Source organism: Rhipicephalus sanguineus, chromosome 8 (assembly GCF_013339695.2).
Source record: "Rhipicephalus sanguineus isolate Rsan-2018 chromosome 8, BIME_Rsan_1.4, whole genome shotgun sequence".
In the NCBI taxonomy this organism is placed as follows: Eukaryota; Metazoa; Arthropoda; class Arachnida; order Ixodida; family Ixodidae; genus Rhipicephalus; species Rhipicephalus sanguineus.
Window position 1 is genome coordinate 23,586,079 of NC_051183.1, and position 26,755 is coordinate 23,612,833.

The window sequence follows — 26,755 nt, forward strand, 5'->3', positions numbered from 1 at the left end:
AAACGGGCAGTGTTTTGCTAACACTTCAATAAGTGTGGCTACGTGCGTTCGTATTGTGACTTCGCGAAAGCGATTTTAACGTTACATTTCAAATTTTGAGGGCGCAGTGCTAGAACAACGGTCAACGCTCCAGCGACAACACGCGGTAATGCAACAAGATATATAGTCTTTATCGAGTATTAGGAATAACTACGAAAATTTCGCACCTGGTGGAGCTTAACGTAACCGTCGAAGTTGAGGCTCGAATGCCAAGACAGCGTGTTGAGCCTATAGGCGATATCGAAACATTGTGCTACACGTGCTCTTCAGCGGTGGAACAATGCTCTTGTAAAGTAGTCACGTGACCGTCTTAAGGTAGCTGACTATCGATTAATTATGCTTGTTTTGCTCTGGTGAAACGGCGCAAAGGGCGCGACAGGTGAAAGAAGGAACGGCATAGATGTCCTTTTATGTGCAGTGCTCGTGGAGTGAAATGTGGCATCGCGTTTTTTTTTTTTTTTGTAAACTTCTATGAGCAGTAACCGCGCCATGTCGCTGCCAGTCTGGCTGCTAAAGGCAATGTTGGCTCTAGTGTATCTGCCCGAGTCAAAATTGCACCCATATGACACGAACTGTAGCCTATACGCTGGAAACCAAAGTACGACCATTACCATGCCCAAAAGTCTCGCGTTTCAATCTGAGTACTGTACGCTTCATCACAGCAAGAACTCGGATTCCAACGTGCCATTGTTTGCTATCTGCGAATCGGTGGCTACGTGCTAAGCACATTTGCATTTTTATAGCATATCTTGGTATTTATACAGTACCACCGCCACATAGGTGTCAGTGCATTTATTGATCATTTCTTTTTTTTTTCGCTCCTCCTCTCTCTCTGTCTCTCCCATCTTTCCACTTCCCTTCCTTTTCCCCCGGTGTAGGGTAGCCAACCGGACTGCTGTCTGGTTAACCTCCCTGTCTTCTCCTTTTCGTATTCCTTCCTTCCTTCCTTATAGCATATCTTGGCGTACCCCTCAATCTTCCCGCTCTTACTTTTTGAACGAGTGCTGAGCGGTGACCGTTGGCGTCCTGGCCTACCGTATTAACTTGCCTAGAGCCAGCGCTGTGTCGAACTACGTAATGTTTGGCTGATAGATAGCTAATCTCGATTGCTGCTGGCAAATCATGGCTTATGTTGTCTGATTATTCTTAATGCTGCCCCGCCACGGTGGTCTAGCGGTTATGGCACTCGACTGCTGACCCGAAGTTCGCGGGATCGAATCCCGGCCGCGGCGGCTGCATTTTCGATGGAGGCGAAAATGTTTGAGGCCCGTGTACTTAGATTTAGGTGCATGTTAAAGAACCCCAGGTGGTCAAAATATCCGGAGCCCTCCACTACGGCATCTCTCATAATCATATCTTGGTTTTGGGACGTCAAACCCCAGATATTATTATTACTACATCTGTAAGGTATTACGTGCACTTTGTAGATGCTGCATGGGGCTGATGGCGGTGAAGAATTATGGCTGAGCACATTGCAGCGGGTGGGAAGCATTAAACCCCACACGCGTTGCGCAGTTAGCATTTTGTGATGACTGGTTTTTTCTTTTTTGCTCATCTGCCATGCTATATTACATAGGTTAACGCGATTCCTTGCCCGACATAACGCTTTTATAGGGTCTTTTTGCTAATGATTTCCAACCCCCAGCGCGGCTCTGGTAGAATACTCGTCTGCCATGCAGAGCGCCCGGGTTCAAGTCCCATTCGATCCTGAGTATTTTTTGTCATGTTAGTCTATCGGTTACTTTTTCATGTCTATCGGTTACGCCACCGACGGCAACGGCGACGCCGCTCAACGCAAAAACGGGCGCCTTAGAGCTGCGCTCTAAAACTGGAGGTACGAGCCGGAATCGAACCAACACAGGCGTCACGTCGCTCGATGGGTCGCGTTAGCAGATGTAATACTGCGTGGCGGAAGCGTAGAACCGCACCAGACGTCACAGCACGTGAATTGCGCAACGAGAAGCGCAGCCAGAAATTTTTAGCTGAGGGGCTCAACCGTCTTTTATAAGTTCGTGCGTGTGTTTGTGTGTTATGCGGATATATGCAGGGTGCCCCAGCTAATTCTAGCCACAGCTTAACAATATGCCGACGTACTCTATGACGACGCGACCAAGTGCATGTTTCTCACAATTACATGGAGTGAGTCACACATTTTTTTTGTATTCTGCTTAATTCCTTAATTAGTGAAGATCAGTTAACTTTTGAAGCAACGTAGCGAAGCGACACATTCCAGTGAGAAAGTTGTAGTTCTGTTTAGAAAACATCTGATTAGACAGTTCTTAAGTTCATGTGTGTTTTAACTATTAGTGTTTTTTTTTTCCCCGCTCACCAGAGATGCCCGCGAATTAAAAAAAAATAATGCGAGGTGACATGCCCGCTCACGCGCCTATGAGCGCCGTGATTGCACTGGTCCCTTACCATCCGCGTTTCATAGCATTTAGCCTGGTGTGCTGCCGCTTAAAAGGCGACAGGGCTGCGACGATGGTGGTGGTTGTGCGATGACGCACCTGTTGTTTCCGTGCACACAAGAGTTAACCGCTGCGTCTGCTTATCGCTATCATGAACCGCTCCGAGGGAACCATGTCGTTTGTACGCGGAACGCTAGGGAACGCTGCAATCGCGGCGAACAAGCATGCATGTCACGTGGTATGTTTTTGTACTTTGCGGACATCTGTAGTAAGCGGAAAACACCAATACGTAATAGATGAATAGTTAGAAACTGTCTAATCGCGTGTTTTGCAAAATGATCTACAGCTTTCTCACATGATCTTTTGTCCAGCTTCGTTGCTTCGAAAGTTAATCAATTAATCGTGCCTAATTAAGTATTTAAGCAGAACACAAAAGACAGTCTGACTTACTTCAGGCAATAAGCTATGTGAGTGGAAGCGGCGTTATAGAGCGCGTCGGCAAATTTTTAGCTCTGGATAGAGGTCTTGGATACGCATGCTAATTTCGGAAGGGCGTGTTGACTCCTCCTCCCCCCCCCCCTTCCCGTTTACGCCAGCTCAATGGATGCTTTATAGGCCAACCCAACGCAAAGCGCTCAAGCATGAATATTCATCAGCATCAGCCAAACCAGAACGAAAGTGTAAGTGTCCATACTGCCTAATGGATGTGCAGTGGGTAATTCGCTACTTCACAAACAAGTAAATCATGGCGCAGCGGGTACTTTGCAACTTCACTTGCAGTAGGCATTTAAGAATAGTTTAAAACGGTCATTGTTACGTGCACAGACGTGCGCTCCGCAGCAAAATAAGTCGGGACGCGGGAGCGGCGGCCCCAATCAGATAAAACTGCATCGCCGCGCCGTCTGACGTTGAGCGTCTGGTGTCGAGACATCGCAGTGCGCATGCGCTCTTAGCCATGTCCTTTTACTCACTTGCTGCGGACTAGCAGATTACATGTAGCGTTAGGCGGTAGGGGTCGCTTTCTTGCGGCTCGCCTTGCCCTGATTAAAGAGATAACATATCTTCTCTCAATGACGAACCGGTGCCACATAAATCACTAGTTCACTTCTTTTCATGTTTTTTTTTGGTGAAACGTACCATGTGGTACTGAAATACAAACGAGGGCACTGAGTGAGTGAGTATGAACTTTTTTTAGGTCCTGAGGAGAACGAATTAAAACGGGTTCGGATGCCCCGCCAATCAATCCGGCGGCTTCACCTAGGTCGGGGCCGGTAGGCAGTCCTTCGGCGACGGCCCGAGCCCTCTGGACAGCCTTGAGCTGAGCGATGAACTATGTGCTTCTAAGTGCTGAGTCCGAGGAGGACTGGTCAGGAAAGTTCGTGCCCGCGTTGGCAAGACACAGCCAGACCACGTGTTCGAAGTTGTATTCTTGGCCGCAGTGTGGGCATTTAGTGGGAAGGTCAGGATTGATCCTGCTTAGTGTCGTTGGTGTGATGTATGTTCTAGTCTGCGACTGTCTGTAAATGACGGCCTGTGCTTTATTGAGCTCTGGGTGAAGAGGGGGAAAATTTCTTCATGCTAACCTATAATTAGAAGTGAGCTCGTGGTATGACACGAGCGGGTCTTTGTTGTCTAGGTTCCTCCAGGCTTGGCTGAAACGAGGGGGCGGACCGCAGCCGCGGCATGCCAGTTCTCGCCTTCCGGCGGTCCGGCTGCTACGCGTTGTCTATGTGATAAGGGCAAAGAGAGTGGTGTACACTTAATCGCCACCGTGAACCCGTCGAACTGAGCGCCTGACGGATTGAACAAAGAAAGCGATCCCTACCGCAAAACGCTACATGTAATCAGCTAGTCCGCTGCAAGCGAGTAGAAAGACATGGCTGTTAGCGTGAAAGGGCGCGCACGCGCACTGCTATGTCTTGACACCGGACGCTCAACGTCACACAGCACGGCGATGCAGTTTTATATCATTACGGTCGTTGCTCGCACGTCCCGACTTAATTTGCGGGCGGGTGTACATTTCGTACGGACGTTCACATGGGCATGAATTCGATTCCAGGCCACGGCGGCCGCATTTCGATGGACGACGAAATTCAGAAATTGTGGTGTACTTTGTTCTTGGTGCACGCAAAAAATCCCCGGTAGCCACAACTAATGCGGCGAGTCTTATCACGATATGCCTCGTAGCCATATCGTGATTTCGGCACTTCACCCTTTAGACGCGACCTATGAGTAACTGTTTGTAAATACGTTAAATTTACACATTATTTTTTTGCAATATGATATAACGCCTTGAAATAATGTCATAATACGTTGATTACGTGTAAAATAGCAATTAATCTTACTTGTAATTAAATGTGTATTTATCCTGAAGTCATTCAGGTTTTCTTTTTGCATGAACAGAATGAAATATAAGGCTAGACATGTGCGATTTCGTTTGTAGTTACTCTAGTTTAGAGCAAGGAAATATGTACCTTTGACGTGGGTCGTGGAAAGAACGACCCACGACTCGTCGAGCGTGGTAAATGCCTTCAGCAAAGAGAGCGCATGCTACCGTACACGACGAAGTGAAGCCAAATGGACACACATTTATTACTCGTGAGGTTTAATTCATCCAAACCTTCCTGCATCTCGCCCTTTTTTAGCGACCAATCGACACAACTATCGAAAGCAAATGGCGTACACAACTGTGTGCAAAGCGTGTCAAAGCGTTAAAACCTTGGAATCTAATCAAACTAATTTTATGTACCCTACTGCTTCTTGCTTTGAGGCGAAAGTTCTGACTCTCACAATTTTTTTCCTTGTAAAGGCTGCTTTATTCTAGCGCTGCGGGAAGACACCAAGCCACAAGCCAAGTCGGAAAGCGTTGAAAGCCTCAAGGCCCAGGAAGAGCACAAATGGGCTCCTTGCTGATGTACCGGGGCCTACCCGGTGGGCCCACTGAGGTCAAGTTCGCGGACGAACTGTCTCGTCACTGTCTCTGCAGTCAGTGCGGCATGATTACGCTGTCCATGTATCAAGACCCCAACGATCACATGTTTTGCGATACCTGCCTACACGAGCGGAGCACGAAGTACGGCAAGTTCGAGATATTCTGCACCTACGAACGCAAGAACATCGGCATTAACGAGGTAAGGTGTTGTCGAGTCCATATCAGAAAAACCCAGGGTTCCTTGCGCATTCACTTTAGATGACTCGAAGGCGAAAGCCTTCTTCTCGTTCTTCTCAGTCGATGTGTTGATCCTGCTCCGACACCCTCCGAAAGCTTTGCCCTCCTACCGTAGTTTTGCATTACCCCCACGATCGGACGCACCTCACCTGGTTTTGCACTACCTCCGTGATCTACCCATTTTTGACCAAGCTAAGATGTCATGTGATGACGGCATTATGGGACGTCACGTGACGTCATGACGACGTCATCACGTTGTGATGATTTTTAACACGAAATTATTTTATACAATCCTCCACCAAAACTTCGCAGACGTATATCCGTGACGGATATGACGCAAAATGTACAACAACAGATGACGAAGAAAACTAGAAGAAAAACTTCTATCGCCGGGAATTGAACCCACGACCCCTCGTTCCGCAGCGTTAAATGACTAGGCCACAGAGGGTACGCTCTTCAGCTTACTAACGGCGAGCTATTTATATACACCATTTATCGCTGGCGGTGTGCAGAGCTCGGAGGCACTTCGGCGTGTTCTCGTTATCCCAGCTAGATGGCGCGAAGGGCACGAAGGGAGCGCTTTGAAGGCCGGAGCGATGCGCGACCGCGTCCTGTCTCTACCAACTGTAGTACCTTGCCCTACAGGGCGGGATCGCCCGTGCGCGTGCGCTAATCTCGTGATAGGAGGTTTGTACCTCTTGTGCTTTTACCGCAAAGTTAGCGTTGAAGTTAAAGAGCGCACGAAGAAAACTTCGCACGCTGCAGCGGCAGCATTTCCCAAAGGAGCGCGCTGCTCATACACAAAGTAACTGTGACAGTTGTTAGTCCGCGCTCGTCTTGTGTATACTTATGCGTTCATCTCGTGCGTCCTGGTTCGTGTTTGAGCAGTGCGCTTTAAGTGTCGAGCTGTGCCACAGTTGTTAGTTCGCGCTCTTCCTGTGTGTGTTGTTTTCATGCGTCTTTTGTGCTTGAGCAGCGCGCTGCAAGTTTCGAGTTGCTTGCCGTTCTTCGCAGTGTATTCTAAATTGTTGCTATCGCATTCATTCCTTCGCCCTTGCGGCGAAACTGTGCTTTTTTATGTGCTTGTTGATGCCATCTTTGCGCAGGGCTCACGATATGCTGTGTCCAGGTATATGCTAACAACTTCAGCTACAGGTGCTAACATTGGTACATCCATGTCAAACGGTGCTATAGCTCCCAAATACCAATACACACTGCATAAGCTCCCATATATCAATGCACAATAAATGCTCAACTACCTCTCCGAAGACACTTTTCACTTTACCGATTCCTATGAGAGAGTGATCAGCCATGTTTTTCTTTTTTTCTTTTTGCATCACTCGTCCCCGACGCCTCGGTACACGGACGGTCAAATTTCGCGCTTGATGAGGCATTTAAGGCTTTCACCTTAAAGATTTAGCAGCCCTTGCCCTATCGGGAAAACAAGGACAAGCGAAGCTTTGCGTGTGCGCGCCTGACGGGGGGTAGGTGTATAGACCAGAACACACAGAATTCCATGCGCATCGCCATATTTGCATCGCGCGTCGCGCCATCTATCGCACACGCGACGAAAAACATGCGCGGGCTGCCACGCCAGCAGACGCTACACAGAGCAAACGTGTAACTCCCGAAACTCAGCCCGTCGGAGAGCGTGTTTCGCGTCTTTTCCAGCCTGGACATTTTCGCTGATTTTATTGGAACATCAAGAACATCTTGCTCATGCAAGTCCACAATGTATACAGTACCTGCTGAGTGAGCTGCGGAAGCCACCTCGTCAGATACGTACGCTGTTACATTTGTAAAAAAACGTTCTCGCTGTGGTACGCGTGAATCGTAATTGCAGTGCAGCTCGCGAAAGAGTGAAACGATGTTTTGTTGCGCCATATTACAAGTTGTGCACAAAGTTTTGTGGAATGTGATCATTTCAGCATGCATCGCGTAATAATTAGAGTACGCTTTACGGGTAGTTTCGCGGAACGTAATTTTTGTTTCACGAGCGCTCTTACAATAATGCGTCTTGCTCACAAAAGCGTGCTATCAGAGAGTATAACCTGCAGTATCGTTCAGCGATCCCATTTGGAAGCTACCTGAGCGATTTTATTCATGTAACGATGATGCTTTACAAGCGAAACTGTGCTACTCTTAGTTAAGCCGGTTAGCTACGCCTGCGACGTAAAGGACACTGGCGCGAGTACTGTTTACTTACGTGCCAATATATGTATTATGTGCAGCTGGATGCCTCGTGTCCAAATAAATTTGGGGACATCAAACGCTGCAATGAAAGCACGAAATTCTGACCAGCTGTTGAGGAGCACCGTGCCATTTATTACCTTTTGAAGACGAAATCTCGAAGGCGTAGGATGCCATCAAATCACTAAAGCTTAATACTACGTTGAAAGTGGCAAAGCATGCTGATTGCTTGGCCTTGAAAGCACTACCTTGCACGAGACTTTCGTCAAAGGAAACGCTCAAAGGTATGAAGTGCACCCCCACACAAAGCTCGCGCCTGCATTCAACCCAGCTGCGTGTCACGCAAATCAGGTTCGCAAAATGAAATAGGTGGGCATCACACTGCAGAATACACGCAATTAGTGTACTTACTCGCGCATTTTCACTCGGCTCCTAGTTTTTTTGCTTGAATCACAGTTATCCACTCGCGGCGAAGCTTAAAACACCACACCGGCACTATTTCCGTGGCGCGTCGTAATCGTCGCAGACAACGCTAATATCCTCTTGTTGCGCTGCTTGTTTTGGCATCCAAAGACAACGCAGTAGTGCCCAGACGAGCTCTTACACGCTGAAGCGGCGTGAACGGGTACTTTTTCGTACTTTAAAGCCTCAGAACTGCAGCTTGCCCTGTTTACTTGGTGCTGCCCGCGCGCGCCTCGGCAGCCCGGTCAGCCTAGCGTCTGGGTGCGAGAGTATCCGCTCGGCTCGCCAGCAGCCTGGGTGCGACACAGGCGTGCTCTGGTGTATAGCGCGCGAACCGCCGGCCCCGCTCTGCGGGGCGACAGCTTGCGGCAGTTGCGGGCTCTGACGTGTTGTGCCTCGGAGCATGCGCGGCCTTATAGACATGCAGACCTGCTTTGCACGGGTGACAACGTTGAAAAGTGCTCTTGTTTAACCGAAGGTGCACGCTCCCTCTGGGCGCTGTCAGCACCTCGATTCCAAAAGATGACGCGTTGCGACTGATAACACGCACCTCGATAACACGTTGCGACGAAATCACGCGCGTGTGCTCAGATTTGTGTGCGCCTTAAAGAACCCCAGGTGGTCTAAATTAAATAACTACGGCGTGCGTCATAATCATATAGTGGTTTTGGCACGTAAAATTCCAGCAATTATTGTTATTATTATTCATGCCGTGTGCTAGCACTTCAGGCGGTGACGGTTGCCTGCTCGTTTGTGCGATTGCGATAAGCAATTGAAGCAGTAGTATGCGATCCTTAGCACGAAAGCGGGACGCGTTCGGGTCGTTGCCTGTTGAAACGCAGTACAGCACGTTCACAACAGCGCTACGTTACACGATATACCGAGCAGATAGTTGAGAATGCTTATCCTGACATGTTTGTCGGTGATAAGTCGTGCTACTGCTTCAGCGAAAGCACCGTGCCGCGCCAGAGCGCTTATCGCCGCTATCGCGCCGTAGTCTTGACTCACTGGTCTCCCGTTGCCTGCAGTCACCAAGAAGGCGGGAAATATTGTGTGCCACGTTGTGGCGTCGGCCACACGGTGCGAGTTCAATGCGAATAAAATTCTCTTTATGAGAATGAAAAGTATTCTGATGGGCTCCTAGGCTAAAAGCCGCAAGAAGCAGCTTGTGCGGGGTTCAGAAGACCATTTACATGGCAACATGTGACAGCATACAAATGTTAACAAAAAGCCTTGCATAATCATGTAGAATCCTGCAGAATCATGCTTAACCATACTTTTCTAAAAATATACAAGTCGTGAGAGAGGTGGAAGAAAGCACTTCTTTAACATAGATGGAACCTGTAACTATACCAGTGCACTGGTAAAAGTGTCACTACATAACTGATACTTTTGATATGTTTCTCACTTGAGTATGCCGAGTTAACATTTGAAGCCAAAAAGTTACCGCGTACGAAATAAGGTTCGGACGCCATGAAGACCGGGTCGGGAATTTGTCGCAACCACGTTCTCTTTTTTAGGCCTTGGGTTTTGCGTGCGCAGCGTAAATTTCTTGCGTCTATGCCGATCTCTGCAAGCCTTCCTTGCGCGCGCCGGTAGCCGGGTGAACAGGCAGCGTAAAATATAGAATTCTGTCTAGCATTTTGTCTAGGAGTTGTTCTAGAAAAAAGATTCATAATGTAGGGGTGCGCAATTTACGCGAGTAAATAGGATAATTTGTTTTATTCGATGAATACGTAGTAGAGTAGCGGCACAGAAATTAGATTTCGTTGATGCTAAATAAAGAAATTCAAATTATTTGTTACACGGCACCTATTGGATTTTAGTACATTGTTCTTGTCAAATCTACGTATACTTCCATGAATGTGTTAGCCTTGGCAAACACCATGCATAACGGCCATCAGTGAACGCAAGCTTTAAAAAAGGTGTTTCGGAAAAAAAATTCAAGATGAATTAAATTTTCGGTAGGGTAGTCTTAACTTACGGGCAGAATTGACGCGTTATCTGAATGCGCACACTATACGACGACAAAACAAAGAAGAAACAAGCATAGAGTTTCCTAATAATACACTAGCGGGAAATCTGGCGCTAGTGTGTGTGGGAGCTGCAACATATGGCGCTTTAGCCAGCATGGGAATGGCTAGCACACGGATTTGTGTAAGCTACGTTCTTTCTGCTCCGTTTGGCTCCGCGTGGCCTGGAGCCGCTTTTGTCGCGAGACGAAGTTCAGCAAATGTTCAGCAATTCCACTTCACCACCTTAACCTTTCTAGGCTCACCCATTCAAATCGGCTCACGAAGTGCACAACGATCCATTCTTTTATCCGAAACAAACGCCAAAACACAATAAACAAAGCCACAAGCGCGTTCGAAGCAGCAAGCACGAAGATTAGGCAAATCCATGTGCACACATCATTCCCATGCTGGCTCAACGATCGCATCGCCAGACTTCCCTCTTGTAAATATTGTAAAAATAGGAAACTCTATGGACACAAGGACCAGCGCAGTACAGCGCAGTGCCTTCTTTGTTTTGTCATTATTTCGTGTGCGCATTTAAATAGAGAAAGAATCCAAACCAACTAGCCCGCCTTTCTGTCTTATTGCAGGAAGACATGCAAATCCCGGATTTCTCTGAACTCTAAATGTGCAAGTGTATCTCGAGGGAACCCTTCATGCTGTTCACGAAACATGTGTGAGAGCGTACTTTAATTCGTACAATTAAACCAGTATCCAAAACACATGATGAACATAATGTCGCCTTAGCTCGACGATATCTCTAATGCATTACTTTAAGGCATTATTTATGCAATAGTGTATTCGTATACACTACGTGTGTCTAATCCATTTCGCTAAGCTGCCCGGTGCTAAACAGCGCTAAATAAAGAAAGAAATGCTTCCTGAATTTTGTAGCGTTAGCTACACTGGCTTAGCCGAGCCAGTTTCGTCTGGCTCCTCAAGAGCCGTGCTGCGCATGCACGAGGATCAGTGATGTCGCACAGCTGGCGCATCGGAGCCGGCACCTCCCGCGCACTCCGCCGCTGCCGCGCGCGACTCGCTGCCGCGGGTCTGCGCTTTCCAGAGGAGTGACGTCGTAGCCGAGGTAGACGTACTGGCGCCGGTGCGCGCCCAGCTGTTCGCCTTCGCTGTGCAGTCGCCGTCTGACACTGCGCGGGTGCCGCTTGATAGCGCCTCTGACTGGCGTTTGCCAGTGTGGTTGAGCCATGGAGAAGGAGAGCGCAAATGCTGCTCAACGGCGCAGAAGAGCGGAGAAGCTTAACTCATCGGATCCCCAAGTAGTTGCCTGGCAAAATAAATATACATGTGCCATATAATACGTATACCGTGTGGGTGTCATTGGAGCAGCAGTAAGCATGATAATCAAGCTAATCCTAGACAATCAGGAAAGCTAAGAATAATTAGCTGAACCTTTGCTAACGCTACGTTATCCTGGCAAAGCCGAGCTAAACCACTGCAACATTTTTTTGGTAAGTTTGTTTAGGGAGAGGGGGCTGTCGGCTCCGTCTTTGCTTAAGGGCCATGCAAAACTTTTTGATCATGGTCAGAAAAAGCTGTCGACCGGTAGTTGAGGCTCTTAAAAACACGTGAGCCATACATTATAGCGCAGCACTGAAATTTACAACTGGAATTTACAACTAATTCTCAAAATGAGCTAGAAATCGCTCTGTCTTCTTTCGACAAATGATGCCATAAACCCAAACGGCGGCGCCATAAACCCAAAGTCCGGCGCCATTGGCTAACTTGAGCATCATGTGCTGCATAGTTTTCGCGGCCGCCGCGGGATGCCGCCACGTGCTCGCGATCGTGATCACACTGAAAGTAAGTCGCGCATTCGAAGAAAAAAAAAGAGCAGTGCTCAAGGTCACGACGCTCGCTGACGAACGGACGTAGCTTCTTGCCCCCTTTTCACCCTCTATGTAACTTTCAGCGCAGTCACTAGTACGAAAGGAAAGAGAAAGCGCTTCAAGCTTGCGGCAAATCCCTATGAGTCCGCTCATAGTTGACGTGTTCCAAATATTTTGCGGCAGTCGATTCGTGAGGCAACAACTCCTTTAATGGAGCCATTCGATAGTTACCTGCAAAAGTGTTGCAGGACCCCTTTAATATACACACGCGCGTCAAATCACATAACGAACCAAGGAAGTATTTGTTCTTTATAGATTATACATTGGGTATCTTATTTGGATTTCTATATTCCTGCAGATGTTCGAAGCTCGAGACCTCATCACGATACTTCGCGACCAGTACGTGGACTGTCCGAATAAACCGCATTGCAAAGAAAAAGTGCCGCTGGAAAACCTACACGTAAGTATGCGCGCAATGTTCGACTGTGATTACGATGCACATCTTACGGGACGTCGCGTGATTTGTTGTGCATTGTGGCTAAAGGCTGTGGCGATAACCTGAAATTGAAGAATACTATATCACATATCTGCGGAGAGCTACAACTAAGCTAAGCATATGCGGTCATGATCTGTGTGAGTTGTTGCATTGGCTCGACAAGTCTGTGTTATCTGAAAACTCAGGACTACTTCATGATGTTGCGGCTTCAAAATTCGTAGCATTAGTGGAGCCAGGGAGTTGCCCTCTCCCCACCCCCCTCTCCCCCTGAAAATTTTCAATCTTGCATACGTATTATTCGAAAGTCTCGAATAACGAATCGAAATAGTGTTCTATTCGATTAGATACTCGTATCCAATACCAGATATTCAGCATACCGAATATTTTTGGAATACTTTTCGAATAATCAGCACTGGTAGAAAAACTCCAGTAAGAACAACACACTACAACATCGCGGGAGCAAGCACTTTTATTGTTTCAATCATTGGATTACCAAGGTACATCCAGCCAAAAGCTTTTGCCGGACTCTCAGTGGTGTACTAATCACAGATAAATGTGCTTCCATTTAAAACTCTGGTTCCACCAAGCGAAAGGGTCCTCAATCTGCTATCCTCATCATGTGATTCATGATCTTGATGTATCAAACATTTTTTTTATGCCCCAGTTTTTTTTAAAAGGTGGTGATAAAGTACCCCCTTGAAATTTGAAGTAACCGCTGTATTCCAGCGTAGAGTTACAAAATAGCTCATAGGTTGTTACTGATTATACGAGCTTATCTCAGTGTACATAACTGTGGCATTTTTCTTACCGGTTAAAATTTATCGTACTTTTCCTTTGTTAATGTTTGCGACTATTTGTTTCAAACAAAATAATATTGAATTAAAGAACTGTTCTGCAACTCGCTGCCTTACTATTACAAAAATATTCCAATAGTATTCAATTTCTATTCGTATTCGATTCATATTCCTTTCGGTTCTAAAATTTGCTATTCGGACATCTCTAATGTGTATATCACACGCCCGCATATTAACACTTGCACGAACATACATAAATGTTGGTTGAGCCCCCCTCCCCCGAAAAAAATTTCTGGCTACGCTCTGATTTGTAGCATTCTTGAGTGCAGCATTTATAAACTTGTAGTTGGGTCATTCCACGCCAAACGTCCCAGCCATTTTAGCGACCATCTCAAATGTATTTTTAAAAATCGTGCCGCTTTACTGCATTGAAAATAGTGAAGTGCTGGAATATTCCGGAGAGGAAAAAAATTTGTCATGTGGGAGCCTTCCGAATTTCGCGTAATGTCGTCTCAGTGATGTTTATCAGAACATTTATCGTGAGAGTGTCGTTTTTTGTTTCGTTACCAAATTTGGTTTATATATTAAGCAAAGGCATTTTTGCAATGTTTCAGAAGCTCAATAATATTACTGCAATTTTTCTGCCATATACGCCTCCATAAACCTTGCCAAAATCTTCAATGTTTGCATTTGTTCTCTTGTAATAGTGCGCTATGTATCAATATCTGAGTAATCAATACTTACTCTGCCGAATGTATATTTTGCGTTAAAAATATTTTCACACCACTCAAGTTTGTGGTGTGAAAGAAACAAAAACCACGAATTTAAGAAAAATCTTTATTTTGATCCACGATGAGACGTAGTTAACACCACGTGGTGCTGTATTTAGTAATCAGCTTTATACCTCAATCGAAAACGAATAAATAGTTCTTATATAGCAAGTTTTATCATTGTTTTTTGTTCTACGGAAGAAAATAATTTTTGTTGAGTGATCAAAATGGCTGAACAAAGTGACTGATCACCAACTCGCCCAAATTTACATCCGTCTATAGTCAAGCTGTAGTGAAGAAAGATATCGAAAACTTGGAAAAGAAAAAAAAAGGCACAATCTTCTACTTCCTCCATCTTCCAGGACCACTTCGTTGCTTGCAAGCGGCACGTTCAATGTCCGAACTGCCGCGAGAGCATCGAGACCAAAAAATGGAAGGATCATCATTGTCCTTTGGAGACAGAACGAGCTGTAACAAAAGCAGCGGAGAAAAGTGGAGCTTCGAAGGAGGCGGTTAAGGTAATCATGACAAAGTTAAACGTTCTTTTCGATCCTTGATCACTAGTGACGTGTAATGTGAAGATACCAAATGCATGCAGCAGTGCTCCGTAATTGTGCTCAGATTGCCCCCCCCCCCTCCAGAAAAAACTTGCAACTTTTAGGAGTCAGTCCGCATCATCATTATGATAATTAGCCTATTCATGTTAAAAGACTGGACCTGCAAACGTGCACACGAGTGAGTTGTTAGTCAGCGTTTGTGGTGTTCTTGGCTTCTCTCCCTCGTCCGTGTTTGCACGCCCAGTCTTTTAACGCGAACTCGTACCAACTAGCTGGGCTCTCTGTTATTCAAATCATGAGCCTACTCTTGTCCACTGCAGTTCCTCCTTAGCCTACCCTGATCCTCTGAAGTCCTTCGTCTTGCAGCGGACGAGGGTAGACTCAGGATAAAGATGATTAGGATGATGATGATAAACGGCAGCCTTAGACCGTCCACTACTGCTTGACAGTTTGAAGGATATAAACCAAAGAGAGTCTCGGTGCTATGCCTATTCGGGCGATGTTCCGGTATAAACCAACGTGTGAACATCTGAATTCTGAGCGCTGTGTCCTTTCTGTGCTACTAACTTCTATGACGATCCAAGGATATAATGTAAGGATATAATTTATTTTCTTCAGATTACGGCCTAAAAATTGCAATTTTTCGCGAATTTAGACAGCTTCAACTGCATTAAGCGCAGTGTTTCCTGTTAGCCTTGAGGAGGTGAACGCGTAATTCGAAGGTAGTGGGTTCAGATCCCACCAACGGAAAGACTTCTTCTTGTCGACTTGAATTTCTTTCAATTTGTCAAAATTATTACAATACACATGTAAAACAACAAATAATGTTCCCTATGCTTTTGTTGCCTTAATAGACAGTCGGGCTCATCTTGCTGCATCTAAAAAAGGAACGGGCCCTTCGAAGAAATATCCCCGTCTTTGGCTACTGATATTGTTCGGCATTGATGAAAGTGCGCACAAATTTGTAGTGAGGAATACCATGTTCAAGTGTCCCTACTTGACAGCCCTCCTACAAAAAAAAAGACAGGTTTTGTTACTACTTATAACATGCGATTAGGAACGGTAGTTGTAGATTTTAGAGTTCTTGAGAAGTAATGTTACGAGCCTCACCTGTTGCAGTGAAGTTGTCAGGCGCTTATCACACACTTGTCAAAAGAGAGTTGTCAGGCGTGCTCTGATTGTCACGACATTTCGTGGTCCTCAACTTGCACAGTTTATTGTGAACGAATAAAAGATTGATTGATTGATTGATTGATTGACTGATTGATTGATTGATTGATTGATTGATTGATTGATTGATTGATTGATTGATTGATTGATTGATTGATTGATTGATTGATTGATTGATTGATTGATTGATTGCAACGAGGCTCGTCTATCTGGACCAACATTTTATGAAGCATGCACTGGTATAACCCAATGTTGCTCGTTTGCAGGGCAGAGAGCGTCAAGAAAAACAGAAGCCTTCAGTCTTACGCTCTTCAAAATCCCGTGACATTGAACCAAGCTCAAGCCAGAGATGCGGTGGCCGCCAAACTACGGCAGTGTCTATGTCTCCTGCTGAAACACATGGGCGGGCTGTTGCGTTTCCACAGCCAGATCAACTGGTGGCACCTGAAGAACGTGGCGCAGCGGCACCGATGCAGGTAGGCGTGAGTTTTAAGTCGACAGCCTTAAACACCTCATCAAACGCGAAAATTGACCGTCGGCGGCGTCAACACGAGTGATGCAAAAAATCACCACGTGATGACGTCACCATATGACGTCATGACATCACAGATCGTCGAAATGTATGACGTCACTATGACTCATAATGTGTCACCACAATGACGTCATAATATGACGTTACAATGAAGACGTCGTTGCATGACGTCACTTGGTGAAAGGTGGGCCGATCACGAAGACAGTGCGAAACGAGGTGAGGTGAAGAAAGCTCGCAATGCCGCCGATTCAGGAGGCATTGCGCAAAACCAATATTAGGTGCAAAACCAATGTTAGGTGCAGAAGAAGGAGGACGAATAACTAGATGGAAGGACAGAGAGGTTATCCAGTTCTCAGACCGGATGGCCACCCTGTGCCGGGGAAGGGGAAAAGGGGAATAATAGATGACACAAAAGAGGTGTTAGAAGAAACAAGTGATAAAGAAACAGGAATATAATATACGACATTGCTTAAATTTTGTCTCTAAGACCACTTTTATGCGCTTTCGGAGTGGTGCGGGGGAGGAGCAAGAAATCGATTGAGTAGAAGAAAAGATGGCTTTTGCGTTCTCGTCGTCTTAGGCAAAAGCCCAAGGGACCCCGTGAGTTTTTTACAACCCTTAGGTTTGAGCATGTTCGTGTATAACTTTTCGTAGATAATACAACTACTGTTACTTAGAGGTTCGAAGTAAAGTACGACATACTGAGGCTTTATTCTTCTGCCTTATAGCTGGCCTTTAGTACGGCACGCTTTATTTCCTCATCGTTCACTATCCCCATAGGGGTGATAAACACATTCACAATAGAATACTGGCCCACCAGTCCTGTGAGTTCTCTTATCAGTGCACTATTGGCTGTAATTATATACAACTAAAATTGTACGTATCCGATTAGCCCCGTCAAAGTTTGTATTTTTAAAAGCCGTAATCTTATTGCAGTATGTCGAGGTATTTTGACCACTAATTGCATAATAGTTTAAACACCTGATAACACTGAGCAGTTCTGCACGTCTTCTCTTTTCTTTCGTTTCTTTTACTGTTTCTACACTCTACAACTCTCCTTCAGTATAATACGTACACTAAAATTTAAAATATAATAAATGTGGTATAATCTGCCTCGCGCCAGCTTTAGGTGATTTAAATTGCGGCTGCCCGTTGTTCTATAGGTTGCGATGAGGCCTAAGACGTAAATATCGATTGATATCCACACAGAACCGCGCTCACACTCATCATTCTTTATTTTTATGTCTTCCCCTGGATTGCCGTGGTTTCAGAACAGTGATGGAGGAAATCATGTTCCCGAAGCGATACAGGTGTGCGAATATTGCCACCGAAAAGTTAAGGACATCAACATGGAGCGTCACCAGAAAGCGTGCACCAAAGCTCCAAAACCCTGCGTCTACTGCGAAACGCCTTTTTTTCCCGACTATATGCAAGTAAGTCACCGTATAACGAAAGCACTAAAGTTATGCTCAATGCCTTTCAAAAGAAAGTTACCGCTCTGAAGCTAAGAGCTCGGAGAGTTGGTGTGCACGGAACCTTAACGAAAAAAAAAAGAAACAGCGCGACGAAGCAGACAAGCACAGACGACGAAGATAAGCGCTGACCCTCACACCTTTAGTCGCGAGTCGGCGCGTGTTCGCACTTTCCTTTAACACTTTTTTTCGCCCTGCTTTAATGCGATAGCGTTAAAAATCCTGTGTCGAAGAAATTCAAGTGTCGATGTTGGTGTCTGAGTCGGTGGCTTTGGTTGTGAGCGAAAAAATCGGCGCTGCCCGTGAGCAAAAATCGCGATGGATGCAAAGAATAAAAATCAGGAGTTGAAGCCGGAATCGAACCGAGGCATGCTGTGTCAGGTGTTCCACCACAGATACACGCAGATTCCCTGTAGTAGAACACGTGCTAGCTTACAGCAGCAAAAACAGCACTAACAATCACGGTGGCCTGCTGCGCAAAGCCCCGCATTCCAAGAAACAGAGCTCCCTGTCAGATATCGCAACCGACAGTTTGCTTACGCAATCGGCCCTCTCTCCCCACCATCTGAGCGGCCTCACTGATTAGACGCGCTTGCTCATTGTTCATGTTATCGACATCTGTGGTCCACTGCAACTGCGGAGTGCGCCCACACGTGTTCACATGCATTGCCAGGAAGTCTTCTTTACCAATGCATATTTTGGCATGTTCACGTAAGCGCTCGTTTAGGCATCTGGCCTGTTGGATGTCAGCGCGTGTCCTGCGTGTTTGCTTTTAACAGCGAAGCTATTTGTCAAACCATAAACACGGCTGTAGTGTTGCAAAAAACTGGCCGCGCCGTTGCCTAGCAACCGCCAAGCGCAGCACGCGCTCTGCGATGGAGACCGCCGCGCATAGCTTCCCATGGCATAGCGTCCCATGGCAGAGAGAAAATAAGATAGAAAGAAAGAGGAAGCAAGCATCGCGACCAGATACCGCACCACCTGGTCAAGCCGCGCATGCGCGGTAGCTTAGCCCCGCCCACCGATGGAGACATCACGCGCAACCTCCGCTCTACAGTGCATAGCCTGGTTGGGCCCGATTGTGCCGAGACAGCTGTGGGGCTTCCTAAGAAAGTGCGTACTCCCGACGAGGAAGTCGCGCATCTCTAAGCTAGACTTGTCGGTCCACGGAGAGTACGATCGGTGAGGGGATTCGTGCTTCGCTGTGCCAATCTTTGCGCGAATTAGTGCAAGCTTCCCGAACTTTTTCGGTTTCGTAGCCGTGCTTTCTTGCGCTGTTTAGCGTGAATAACCAATTAGCCCACTCAGCTACATTTACAAGTGGCAGCTTAGCACGTAAGCTGTCATGCTGGTAAGCTCAAGGGCGCGATTTGGATTCCCGGCCGCGGCAGCCGCCTTTCCGTCGGCGGGCAATGGAAAGAACACTTGCTTAGATTTAGGCGTACCTTAAGGAATCGTAGGCGGTTGAAGTTAGTCCGGAGTCTGCCGCCACAGTGTGCCTCATCACGATATCGTGATTTTGGCACATAAAAGCCCAGCAATTACAAAACAAACAACAAACTCCTACAGAAGTGTCTTATCTAAGCTACGTTTGTTATCGAAACATTTGAGATGAACGGTATTGCGGTATCTCTGGTTACGGCTTGCCACACGAACCCGTCGTGGTTTCGGCACGCAACACATCAGAGTTCAACTTGACATTTCTCCATTGTGGTTGCCTCAGCTTTTGGAGAGTTAAAAAGACACTGCTGATAGGATAATGTGGGACCAGAAACATTCAATTCGATATAACCCCTGCCCTATTTTACATCCACTGCAGTTTCAGCGTAGCAACGTATGTGTTCCAATATAGATAAAAAGTCACAGTTTCGCCGCAAGGGCGAAGCAATGAATGCGATAGCAAGAAAAGCGGCCCGTGATGGACGCGCTGCTACGCAGCATAAACATCTGCCCCCCCCGGCAGCAACTGTACTCGCGGACAACTTTCCTTGGCAATGAAGCGAAGGCTACAGAGCCACAGTGCACGTATCCTACCGCTAATGAATGTAGTCCCACAATTGCGTCCGTATTTTCTGCGTGAGATATAAAATACTCCTTCATTTTCTACATGTAGCTTTTTGAGACGGAACGCAGCGCACACAAGCGAGATATTCGTATTTCTTTTACTTTATACGTTGTCACTGCGTTTTTGCGTGCGTGAAAGAGTCGCGCCTTTTACCCGTACCTTAGACGCTAAGCAGCGTTTGCGTCGAAATCACGTGGTCGAAATGCAACGCTAGCCATCACTTTCCACGGCGTTACGAGACGCGCGCCAAACCGGACTACTTCGCCCAGCAGTACACGTGCAGACGTTCCGCCCCTGTAGCTTTCCCTTCATTGCCAAGAAAAGTTATCCGCGAGTATACCGCGCGAGCAGACAGCGGAAGGGCAAGGTTCTTCCTGCGCAAATATTAGGAGCCAGCGAGCTGGCCGACGACTTTTAAATGCACCCGTCGCGCTCCTCGCGTCATCTCGCTGGTAATGAAGAAACGCTGATAAGCGTCTCCGAGTCCTGCCAATGGTAAAGGGTGCATATACAACGCTCGCCGTTATCTTCGTGAAGGATCTGCTCTTTGTGGTGTAATGGTTAGCGCCCCGCGCTGCGGAGCGAGAAGTTGCTGGTTCGATTCCGCGCATCTGAAGGATTTTACAGCGAAAGCTGTTATGAGATCATTTCACCGGCTGTTTTTGGCGCCGTAGTTGTCCGCCGCCGCCGCCGCCGGTGTCCGTAACCACTATCGCTCGAAATAAGAAAAAAAAACTAAATAAGAAAAAATTTCCAGGATGGAACGGGGTTCGAATCTGGGCCCTCTGCGTGGGAGCCCAGTGTTGTACCTCAGAGCCATGCCGGTTCTTGGAACTGCCTTGCAAGAAGACGCTATACAGGTTTCATGTCCAGAAGGAACCACATTAACATATGTAATTTAGTATGGTAGAAGAGTGAAATAACAACCACGCCCCACACAACGCGAATTCTGTAACCAGGCGTCACACAATGCGAATTGAGCAACGAGTGGGCTGTTGGATGCTTCCAACCCATTACAAGGGGCTCTGAAATAATTCTTCATCGTCATCAGGCACAACACCAACAAAGTGCGCATAATGCCTTACATATTTTTAGCGGGTACCACGGCTCTCCGTTGAATGACGAAAAATGGTATAGTGGCTGTTTCCATATGGCACACAAATTATGATGAGGTATAGCGTAGTGGGTTCCTCGCAAGTGCACTTGCATTGGTTGCCAAGGAAGCCCATAAGCCCATCATCTATTTCCTCAGGGTCTCGATAAAGTTCTTCCCTCCTCTCTCTGTCTCGCTTTCTCACGTCAGCGTATGTTATATTGCATGGTGGGAGAGTGAAATAGCGACCGGGCGTCACATAATGCGAATTACGTAACTGGTGAGCCGTTTAAAGCTTCCAACCCATTACAAGGGCTGAGCCACAATTATTCATCGTCATCAGTCGTCACGTAAACAAAGTGCACATAATGCCTTACATATGTGTAGCTGGAACCTCGCTTCTGCGCACAATGATGAATAATGGCGTTGTAGGTGCTTCCCAACTTCACAAATATTGTGATTTGTAGCGTAGTGGGTACCTTGCTAGCGTACTTGTATGAGTAGCCCCAAGAGAGTTTACAATGGGCTCTAGAAATGCCGCTCTTCCAGCTTTCGCTGTGACTGTGCTGCGCTTTCCGCGCAGGCCTGGCGTTTTTTGGGGGGACTTATATATATATATATATATATATATATATATATATATATATATATATATATATATATATATATATATATAAGGTGCATGACGGCGTCGACCAGCCGAGACTGTCCATATAATTGCTATCGCAATAAAAAATCCTTTAACAGCGGGTGCTGCTGCCTCCAGTGACACTCCCTGTTCAAAGATTTTGCACCTCTTCAAGCGTTCACCTTCCCCTGAACTTGTCCCCTATTTTGTTCTTACATAGTGAGGGGTAAATGTGCTTGCAATTAAGGGAATGAAAATGGAAAACACAAGAGGAGCACATTACTATTTCGCTCATGGCTCGTTCGCAACTTCCCGCCGAACTCTTATGTTTTTTCTCTTGCTATGTCAACCATGAGGTCCAATCCTGACCCACTTTTTCTTGTGTTCTTGACCAAATTCTGTTAACATCTTGCTCTCCCTCTTAATTTGCAGCGGCATATTCAAGAGTGCAATAAAAACCCCGACAATGTACCAGAGGTAAGAACATTTCTGTTTTTCGTCATGAACACTTTCTTTTTTTTCTGTTTTACAGCAGAGATGATATTGATAACGAAGCACTTAACTGCTGCTGAGTTAGGAAGGGGGCTCTGCACGGACTACCACATAACATAAATGCTGTTGTCCCTGTACAAGTGTCACACAAGTAAGCCGCGGGCCTTGCACTGCTGGTCGGGAACAAACGGGTGTTAAGGATATCTTAGTCGAAATGAAGAAGAAGAAATGGGCATGGGGCATGGCACGTAGCTCATGAGCACGGTAACCGCTGGTCATTAAGGGTAACGGACTGGGCTCCAAAAGAATGCAAGCGTGCGAGGGTGAGGCAGAAAGTTAGGTGTGTAGATGAGAATAAGAAGTTTACGGAGATAATGCGGTCACAGCAAGCGCAGGACCGGGTTGGGAAAGGCCTTTGCCCTGCAGTGGACGCAGTCAGGCTGATGAAGACGATCGTTGCACTCCTGAAAAGTGATGTGCTACAATTCGTTTGTCCGATTGTTTGGTCCAGCTAGAGACGCAAAATCTGCGTTAGTGCTTTTTTGGAGACTTTTATATTCATTGGCGTAATGCTTGACTGGCTTTCGCCGTGTGTAGGATGGCAACCCGGATGTTTCAGTTGTGTTTATCCTCCCTGCCTTTCCGTCATGTATCTCTGCGACTTATTTGAAGGCTTAAATAAGAGTCGTGTATACCATTTTTTAAATGCTTCGTGTTCGGCAGTGAGGCGCTGAGGGCTTTTGCTTATATTTTCTATGGCACGGCGAGTTCACATGCCCGGGAACAGCACGCGTGTGCCACTTTTTCTGTGCGTTTTCGACACACTGCTATTTATTTGTCTCACTTTGGCACATAATGCTTGCGTACTGCATCGAACTTCGCTACTTGAGCTCGGGCTAAGGCCAATCTCACTAGACTAATGGTAGAAAGTAAGAAGCAAACTGCGTGGGACATTAGGATACTAACTAAGAGGGGCAGACTGGCAGGCCCGTCATAGTTGAAGCCATCTGCTCATCCCGGGTCCCCCCGGGCGTGAGCTCTTCAAAACCTCAATAAAGTTCTCGTCATGTCAAGTCACTTAGTTACTGGCTTGATGAAGCATGGTTAAATTGGGGCTTATAAAGATGGGGCAAAGAAAGAATGGATGCAGGACGAACGCCGAACACAACTGAGCCTTTCTGCAAAAAGAAAGTTCCTCATGTTGCAACAGCTGCGCATATACAAAAAAAAAACGCTGGTACTGCGCACTTTTTCCAAAAAAGTGTCAAAAGAAAAATCTTCGGTTCCTTAAATTGGTACGGAACAACCTGAGCTGCACAGGAAATATAAGCCATTCTTATCAAAAAATAACTCGCACTCTTTAGGCCTAATATTTAGAAAACCTTTTTTTTTTTTTGTCCAGAAAGCTTCGTACAATTCTCTCATGCTGCACCTTAAGACTTCAAAGAATACAAGTGTCAGGTAATGCTAGAGTGCACGATGACCTTTTACAGTAGTCATCTAGTTGTGGTGTGAAAGAACTGATAAGAGGCTCGGAACATGCCGTCGACAAGACAAATGTGATAATTTGATAACATACACTACACTTCCAGGAAATATAACGCTGGTGCGATATGAACACAAACTGCGATTGAACCTTGTCGCAGGGAAGGCTCTAGGTGGGTGACCCGGGCTCCAACATAGGTTTTATTAACAGTAACAAAACGAGCTGTTGTGAGTGCCTCGGAGTGTTAAAAAAATGCTGTTTTTGAGAAACCCTATTTTCTTTAGCTGATGTGGCTTTATCAATGCGCGCGCACGTTGATAAGGCCGGAAGTTTTAAAGGGTATACAAATAAACAGGTGAGCGTTACCGTTTGCCAACCAGTTGATATGTTGTTTGAGTCACACGCTCAAGCAGACGCTGCATCAAGGCAGCCGGCCCACACATGGTTCCTGGTACACGGTGACAGTCTTCCGCCAAAAAAACTACAGTTCAGGGCCTTACTCTCCGTGCCCCAAACATTACATTTGCGGAAGAGATCGCGATTGCATTGGCCGCCGCAGATCCAGAGTCCCGGGTCGTTATCACTCACTCCAGGGGCGCCTGTCACAATATTGAGCAAATGTATATACCATAACTGGCTTTTAAAATCCTCCACGCATGCTTGTACACAGGTTGCCCGACCCTTCGTACCATCCTGTGTGTACGACAGCTGATGCGGGTCTTGAGAAAAACAAGGCAGCCGGCGCTGCCGGCCTTGAGCTTACTCACCGGGCATCGCCTCATCCGCAGCCAGCTCCGGAACCCAATTTCAATCTGTCCACCGCCTTTAGAGATCACCACTGTTTATCAAAACTTTCATAGCCTCTATTCCCCCTCCCTCTGTAAAGGCATGACCTGGACGGAGGGGCGTTTGCTTCTCCGCCTCTTCACCAATAGTGCATTGTGCGCGGCAGTACTTAAGCACTTCAATTCTGCTTCCTCGAGCGCGGGCCGCTCTGTGAAGAAGAGTTTTCTGACACCTAACACATGATGTGGGCATGCCCCTGTAAACCTACGTACCAACCCCACCCGAGAGGAATGGGAAGCTGTCCTGCTCGGCTGCTCCAACCTCCAATCCCAGCAGGCATTGATGGCTAGAGCCCGGACCACCGAGGAGGCTAGCGAGATGCCGGTCTATGGATTCGTCCTAGTGTTTGTGAGAGGTACGCCCTTTCGAATCTGCCCATCCACAGCCTTCAATGCAAATAGATAAACGTTTTACACTACCATCGCCGCCAAACGGACGCTCGCATAGACACTCATGGCCAAAGTGTACCAGGCTTCGGCGGTCATCCGCAAGCTTGCGCATAAGACCAAGGTGAGGCGTCACAAGCAGGTGAAATATGACTATCAGATACTAGTAGGGAAGTTTGATGAATAATGCATTGAGCAAGGCAACATGGTTTGCGAACGCCATGTGTTCCGTATGCGAGTCGAAATATGAAAGGGAGCTATTCAAGCGTTTTGCGCAGGATATGAGAACGCAAGTCAAACTTCACAATTTCGGGACAATTTAAGAGTATTTGATCAGGGACCAGATTGTCTTCGGGACTGATAACAAATCTGTCAAAGAAATGATGCTGCGGGACAAAGCCTTGACTCTTCACGGGGTCGAAAACACGTGCAAAGCAGCTGAAGTAGCGGCGCAACAAAATGCCCCCTGGGCCAACGAGCGCAAGCCAGCTGATGTCACGTGCCGGAGTGAACGCAGCAAAGAGCACAAAAGCAGATGCGAGTAGCGACGCCAATGCCCAGCCTACAGAAAAATCCAGCCAGTTCCAAACCGTGAAAACTGTACAAACTGGGGAGCAGAGTTGCTGATTCTCCAGCCTCTCCTGACGTTCGGCTTGTGTTTGTATGATTCGAAGCTGTGGGTTCGCCTCTCTTTGTTGGCGCTCGGCTTGCGTCTGAGTCTCCGAAGTTTTGGGTTACATCGCATTCGCTGCCGTTTCGCCTCTGCTTCTCTATTCCGTAGACCTGCATCTAACTCCCGGCGCTGGCGATTCGCTATGGCTTCGCTGGCTCGCACAGACTAGTTAGCCCTTCGGCGACGCTGGCGCTCACGGGCAAGCAAGTGCTAGCGTTCCAAACGTGCAGCCTTCTCGACATCCATGGCGGGAAAGGAAGCCTTCATTTGGGATGTAATGGCGCCCTCTGTGCGCCTATTTTGGTATTGACTTGACCTATAGCACCATCTTTTGACCTATTTTGGTATTGATTTGACCTGTAGTGCCCTCTTGAGGCCTATTTTGGCACTTTGAGCGTGAGGCCAAGGGATGGTATGAGACGACAGCCCAGCCGGCTAAAGGGCTCCGCCCTTAGAATGTGCTATGCACGTAGCAAAGAATTACTTTTTCATCGTATTTCAAGAGACCTCAAGGATTGGAGAAAATCGCCCGCGCTTTTCCCCAATAAGGAAACAGCGGAACATCGAGGTTCATGCAGTTTGTATCATTTCGTGATAACCCCAATGTGTTCAAGACGAGATATTATCGGATCCCTATCTAAACAGGGTTATGCACCAACTGTCGCGTGGAACAACCGTGGAATGGAAATTGCGTCCGTTTGAGTCAGAGCTATCTGTCATTGACGGGATACTATTTAAAGGATGCGAAATCGTCTCACCAAAGTCGATGCGGACGGAAATGCTAACAGAAGTAAACACCGGTCATCCGGGAAGTATATGGTGCGAAGCAAAAGCGCGCGCACTCGTGTTTTGTCCTGGACTAGACAGTAGCATTGAATGAATGATTCGTTATTGCAGCACGTGTCAAAAGTATGCGCACAAACAACAGTCCAAGCCCCTGGTTATGCGCCCGACCCCCATTACACCGTTGTACACAGTAGGGATCGACATTTCATTCTGCTGGTGAAGCGCACTTAGTTGTGTTTGACGTACATTACAGTTTTCCTCAAGTGAAAAGATTAGCCACAGCGACATCCCAGGAGGTGGTACAAGAAACGTCCGCAATGTTCGCGCGCTACGTGATCCCCGTGGAAGTTTGTACTGATAATGAGCCTCAAGTCTTATC

General features: G+C 46.8%; 2 protein-coding genes across 5 annotated transcripts in view; one reads left to right on the forward strand and one right to left on the reverse strand.

Moving 5' to 3' along the window:
- LOC119401555 (tryptophan--tRNA ligase, cytoplasmic) overlaps positions 1-26,755 on the reverse strand; it is a 434,281-nt gene that overhangs the window by 31,062 nt on the left and 376,464 nt on the right. The window lies entirely within an intron of this gene.
- LOC119401552 (uncharacterized) overlaps positions 1-26,755 on the forward strand; it is a 40,772-nt gene that overhangs the window by 372 nt on the left and 13,645 nt on the right. For 3 of the 4 annotated variants that reach the window (XM_037668449.2, XM_049418789.1, XM_037668445.2), the window contains exons 2-7: positions 5,257-5,578; positions 12,489-12,590; positions 14,553-14,708; positions 16,184-16,393; positions 17,721-17,882; positions 22,140-22,184. In XM_037668449.2, coding sequence (XP_037524377.1) covers positions 5,345-5,578; positions 12,489-12,590; positions 14,553-14,708; positions 16,184-16,393; positions 17,721-17,882; positions 22,140-22,184 — 909 coding nt within the window. In that variant the 5' untranslated portion in view covers positions 5,257-5,344. The remainder of the gene's footprint in view (positions 1-5,256; positions 5,579-12,488; positions 12,591-14,552; positions 14,709-16,183; positions 16,394-17,720; positions 17,883-22,139; positions 22,185-26,755) is intronic. The other variant, XM_049418788.1, reaches the window with a different exon arrangement.